The 6,177-nt window shown below is 37.5% G+C and overlaps 1 protein-coding gene across 1 annotated transcript; it reads right to left on the reverse strand.

Moving 5' to 3' along the window:
- Positions 1-2,200: 2,200 nt before the first annotated feature.
- On the reverse strand, positions 2,201-5,599 carry LOC102601863 (uncharacterized membrane protein C776.05-like). The gene is made up of 8 exons (XM_006338063.2): positions 5,395-5,599; positions 5,226-5,315; positions 5,093-5,150; positions 4,922-5,022; positions 4,095-4,190; positions 3,928-4,021; positions 2,844-3,081; positions 2,201-2,738 (listed from the first exon to the last, which is right to left on the reverse strand). The coding sequence occupies exons 1-8, from the start codon at positions 5,458-5,460 to the stop codon at positions 2,399-2,401; spliced, it is 1,083 nt and encodes a 360-aa protein (XP_006338125.1). The 5' UTR covers positions 5,461-5,599; the 3' UTR covers positions 2,201-2,398.
- Positions 5,600-6,177: the final 578 nt, after the last annotated feature.

Below are 6,177 nucleotides of genomic sequence, written 5' to 3' on the forward strand. Positions count from 1 at the left end.
ATATAAGTTAAACGGACTATTAACGACCCACACTATATCCCCACACACTCAAACAACAATTTCCACTAAGTACCTACATGAAATTAGCTCTAAATCACCACAAGGAAATGGTTATTTTGAAATATGCATGCTGAAATTCATGATCACTAATAGAACTAAACTCAAAGTGTTCATCGCAATCAAAGGACCACGGGTTGTGATCGCAATTCACTAAAGGGGGTCGGGTCCATTGACCACCCCTCCCAATCATATGGGTCAAAGTTCATGGTCACGCCGATCATGCAAGTTGATCTTTGCAATCCCGTGGTTCTATCTCGTGGTCATGATGAGAAAATGCCCAGCACCAGTTGCATAAGCTCACTTTATTTTTTGAAAAATCCCCGACGAGGTCCCATGATTCTTTTCAAACCCTGTGAACGCAAGTGAACTATACTACGCCACCAAAATCGATATTTGTGCACTCAATAGAATTGACAAAACCACCAACCGAGGGTGTCTTGATGTAATGTTTGCTCAAGTCGTGTTTACACGAAGGTAAGTAAAACAACAAAATGCAAATGCGACAAAATCATTCTGATTACCTTGGGATCTGAACCAAAGGTCGTCCTAGACCAAACTCAGCATTCTAGAGCTTACCACGATAATGGAATCCTCATCTAAAAACACATTTTCAAGAATGTTGACCGAAGCTAACCCTTAGCCATAGTTTCCAAAACTTCTTTCCTAATGGCTCAAACTCACGCCAAAGACCTCAAGACCCAAACTGACCTTGCTACTAGCCCAAAATGGATCTTCTGGACTGACAGAAATCTCATACAACATCAAATTCTCTAGATTGATCAACTCTTTCACTTGAAACTCTCAAAAAGGGTGAAAACTCACACAATTTACTCCCAACCACCTTGGAAAATGTGTCACCCATCCCAGCACACCGCAAATACTACACGTAAGCTTCAGGAAGAGGCAGAACAATAAAAGCACACAAAAGAAAGCAAATGACTATGAGAAGCATTACATATTTTAAGCTAAAATGATTAATTTTTAAAAGAAGCTAAAAGCACCTACATGACAACCCCTACGACCCTAAGCACTGCCTCTACATGGAGGAACCTCAGCCCTGCACTGGGGGCTATATCTAACATAGTGTCCAACCTTGCCACAATCAAAGAAACCTTTATCACCCCAAGGTATGGAAGGAAGACTATCAGATCCATCATGGCCTCCACGACACAAAGTTTGGAGTGATGCCTGAACTGGTCAGCTTAATTGCCTTGGGCTGATAAGAAAGTTGACCTCTACTTGAAAATCCCCTATCAAGGGATCGGGACCTACTATAGCTACCTTAAAAGTCAGTCTTCTTATTGATTCCTCCATAGGCCTCACGATGGAGCTCCTCTATAGTCCAGGCATGGTCAACTACATTGACAAAGGACCTACCCGTTGATGCTAAGGACTCTGTAGAAATTCGTAGTGAGAGTCTCAACCCTTGGATAAAACAATAGACTCTCTCCTTCTTAGTGGGAAGAATCATAATAGCGTGCCTGGAGAGCTCATGCTCAATGAGTCTTTTACTCAGCCCTGCTCCAACCTAAAGATATGATCCCTCAAGTCTATCCATAATAATGCGGGGTGCGATCATGGCCAAGAAGGCCTCGAAAAATTGCATCCAAGTCGGGGGATGTGTCTAGCTAGTCTACACTCTATGTATGAACGTCACCATTGCCTACCAGATCCATCTAGTTGATATGCCGTGCAATCCACCCATTTGCCTGCCAGATCCATCTAGTTGATAAGCCGTGTAGTCCACCCATCTGGATTTACCAGGTTAGTGTGTTTAATCACTCACGAAAATTGTTCAAGAACTCGTGAGCATCCTTTCTTGTAGCCCTTACAAACCTCCGAGCAGGTAATAACAAAAATCGGCCTAACATCTTCTACTCTTCCAATGACATGGCGGCCTCAACTTCTGCACGCTAAGCAGCTACAAGTGCTGGTGGTACCTCTACCTGGGGACCTGCAATGGCAGGCTACACTCTGGCCCCATTAGGTTGTGTTGCATATCCCCTAACAATGGTAGAAGCTGAGCGATGACCGTCTGTAGTCCCGGCACAACCTTAAGTTGAATTTAGAACGACAGAACATGTCTAGCAATGAAAAAAATGTGAACACCACCAACACAAAACATTATGTATCATGGATATACTAATTTATATTCTCCTTTTTCATGTAGAAAAAAAATGGTTACACATTCTGATGTGGTGACTAATCTGAAAAATGTTGGCTCATATATTCTTCCACTAAATCCATTAACTTATAAAGAGTTGCAATAGAGACAATAACAACTAACATTGAGCCTAATTATGAAACATCCAACTCAGAGACTGTTACTACTCTAATATTACTGGGGTGTTTTCATGGAATTCTCCTGCAATGGATTCTCATGTTGCTGTTCTGTAACATCACGAGTCTCGGATTTCTTCTTCTCCTTGAGAATCACCTGTCTTGGCATCACTTCTAATAGAAAATCTCCACCGTTCCATACAGATGCTGAGACCTTAAGTATTTGGTACACCATATGCAACTTATATGATAGAAATATGGGCACGGTGAGTGCGGTAGTTGCCACGGTAAATATAGCCTGGAGGAGAATAAACATAAGCAACCGATTCTGATCACCAAGCAAACCACTTAAACGCCACCACATGTTGTTCGCTTTCTTTGCTTTCTTGGAGAGCTCCCTGTCAATATAACAAGTTCCCAAAATGGATGTAGAATTCTGAATCCACCCACTGTGACAAGGATGAAGAAAACAAAGAGGTACGTTGACAAAAATAATTAATTACCTGTAAGAAGTCATAACTTCAGGGTCTCGCAAGAGTCTCTGTCGACGTAGGACCTCTACAATGAGATAATAGAGAACTTGCCAGAAAAAGTAAGCAGCTAATGGAACAAAAAACAACCATTTCCAAAGGTACGATTGGTTTTCTACATAAGGCCATGATGCTCTTTCTGGAGTCCCTTCTGGATGCATAGCTCCAAAAAACACAGGATCCCACCACCATATTGTGAAGAAAACCAACCCTGATAATCACAAGTATATTCTCGGTAGGTACAACTCTATAGCCCATAGCTATATACATCTCGAAAAAATCTTCCAAATCCCAAAGGCAAAATTTGTATTTTGTTTCACAGTTATTACATAGAGAAGGGAGATGGGAACACCTCGTAGAAGAGGATGCTACCTACGGGGTTTGAACCTTCCTCGTAGCTATACAGAGAGAACGGGTGCTCACCAAGAGAGCCTACCTCAAACACAATGTCAAATTAAGTTCCCTAGCTACTTCAATGCAATTGACGGACTTCAACAAGTAATGAAGATCTAGTGTGTGAGCATTCTACATAATATGTAGTAGCAGCCACAGAACAAACAAATATGTATAAATAGGATCTCTTTATCTCTGGCTTTAAAACACAAACTTCGAGATGAAATGAGGATAACCAAGACATGAGTAGGGGTGAATTTAATATGCATTCTAGAAGAAGTTAATTTATTCGGACCTTATACACCATTTTCCTGATACTCCTCCAGAAGCAATCTTAGCTTTGACAAAAAAACAGTTTTAGTATCGCCAAGATTATACTCCCGAGACTAAGAATGAGAGAAACAAAATCCCAAAATGGACAGTCCAACACAAAACAAGCTACATTCGACTCATATTATATTGCTCATCTCAAACCACAGCCATGTGATTTTTTGAGGGACATGCAAACAACAATATAAAAAAACTGAATGAATTGTAGTCAAGAATGTTTCTTTCAAAACAAGGCACTCTGTTTTAACATTAAGAATTTTATTTTGGAGCATATAACCATACATTGACTTGTGTAGTAAAGAGGCTAAATTTGTAGAGCAGGAATCCCACTTACCAGGTAAAAGATGTATGAAGACACTGACAGTTTTATCAACTGAACTAAAAACTAAGCTACAGCGCCAAACGATCAATGCCCAGGCTAGCGGACCCTGCAGTTGTATTTAATGTTCCTTAAAGAGAACTAAGACTTCCAAAGTGAAGTTAGTGTTAATAGAAACATACCTCTGCAAACGAGAAACAAACCATGAAAAACGTCTCATTAGTAGGAAAACCCAGAAGCATGATTATGAAAATTGTGTTTGCATAATAACAAAAGTCCTACAAAACAAGAAGAAAAAATAAAACAAATAGTCATTTCCAGTAATTTTCAATCAGCTGAGTTACGGGAGTCAGGAGTGGAGATCAAATAATAGAGCGGAGATCAATATAAAGTTGAGCAACAACAAAAGCAAATTCAAAATGTGGAAGCAAATCAATATGATGCTCTAGCGCTGGGCACAATTAATATTGTCCTCTCTCCTGTTGGAACTTGGAACCAACCATTATGTTTTTTCCAATCTAATTTGAGATATGTGTTCCCTCCGTCCAACAATACTTGTCCACTATACTAAAAATAGATGTCCAACAATATTTTTCTATTTTATGAAATTCATGAATAATATTTACACTTAATTTCTAATTTATCCTTATCATAACTATAGTCATTTTTCTATTACATTTTTCAAGACATTGTATATTATTATATGCAAAGGATCATATAGTAAAAATTACATTTCTATTTATAGTTTAGTCTTTTAAGGGGTGTGTCAAGCTAACCGTGGACAACTATTGTTGGATAAAGTGTATAAAATTAATACAAAAGCATACCTTTACCACACAACTCATGAAAAGTGACCTAATACACTAATCTGCCCTTTAACTTAGCCTCACGTGAACATCTATCTCCTCCAATTTCTACCCTTAAACATGTGTAAAATTGAATAACACATTCATGTATTATGCCATTAAAATAATTGGAAAGCACAACTGAAAATGCGAAAAACTGTTGCGAGAAGATAGTAATGCCATTTCTTGAATCTGTAGTAGATCCATCGAAGAGGAACAAAAATAAGATAGAAGAAAGAGTAAGCATATCGAATATCTTGTGGCCCTGACGAATATTGGATATAAAATTAGTTGGATATATATATAAGACAAGAATGAATAAAGCAAATACTGACTTGCACCCAAGATAAAGCAAAATGCTCCAAAGCCAAGAACTCCCAAGAGATGAGTCACCTGCAAATTAATTAACAAGAGTAGTAATTAATTAGGTACAAGAAGGAGTGAAAATTAATTAATTAAGTGGAAGACCTTGTTAATAAATGGTTCATGTTCCTCGGCACGTTGAGCGATCTTAACGGCTTGTTTGGACAACATCTGCTTCGTTCTCTCCTTCGTTTTCTACACAAATCAATTACTCTAATCAATTCATCATCATTTTAATTAATAAATTAAATGTTTTGTATTATAGGTACCGTACCTTGGATCGATCTTTGAAGCGCTCTTTCACTTTCCCAAATGAATCTCCATTGTAATATTCCTCCATCTCTTGGTCTCTGTCTTTGCCTCTGCTATCAGCTCTGTCAAAATGATTCTCTCTCTAATCCTAATTATTTTTTATACTATTTTTAATTTCATTGTTTTGATAGTATGGTTTTTGAGATATCTAGATTATGTTGGTTCCCATATTTTTTATATTTATGAGAACATGACATAGTTTTAGAGTGACAATTACTAGTCGCTGTATATATATTTAATACACGTGTAAAGCTCTAACAATTTGCTTTCTTCAAAAGGCCACACGTCGATTATACAAACTAGAGGATTAATATTCGCAAACAGACTTTCTTTTGATTTTTAAAAAAACAATGAAATTTTTTCCTATTTTCTGGGTATTCATTCAATCATTACGTACAGATTTTACATTAGCTATTTAGGACTAAACCGTAGAGAAAAGTAGTCAAATAGTCTCCCGACCTATTGTTAAATTCTCAACTACATATTTTAACTTCATAGGAGTTTGTTATCTCCTTGAACTATTTAAAATTATAATTAACTTCACATTAAATGCTTATTGTTATGCAATGTGTATTATAAATCAATACTACTGATAGAATCTGTAAAAAACGTATGAAACAGAATGGAAAGAAACTCGAACTCACTGAATGCACAGTGTCCCTTTAAAGAAATTATTTCCCTCTAGTATCCGAGGTTTGAATTGGAATATTTCCTTCCATGATAGAATGATTTTATTCACCAGTAT

Source organism: Solanum tuberosum, unplaced genomic scaffold, assembly GCF_000226075.1.
Source record: "Solanum tuberosum cultivar DM 1-3 516 R44 unplaced genomic scaffold, SolTub_3.0 scf00002, whole genome shotgun sequence".
NCBI lineage: Eukaryota > Viridiplantae > Streptophyta > Magnoliopsida > Solanales > Solanaceae > Solanum > Solanum tuberosum.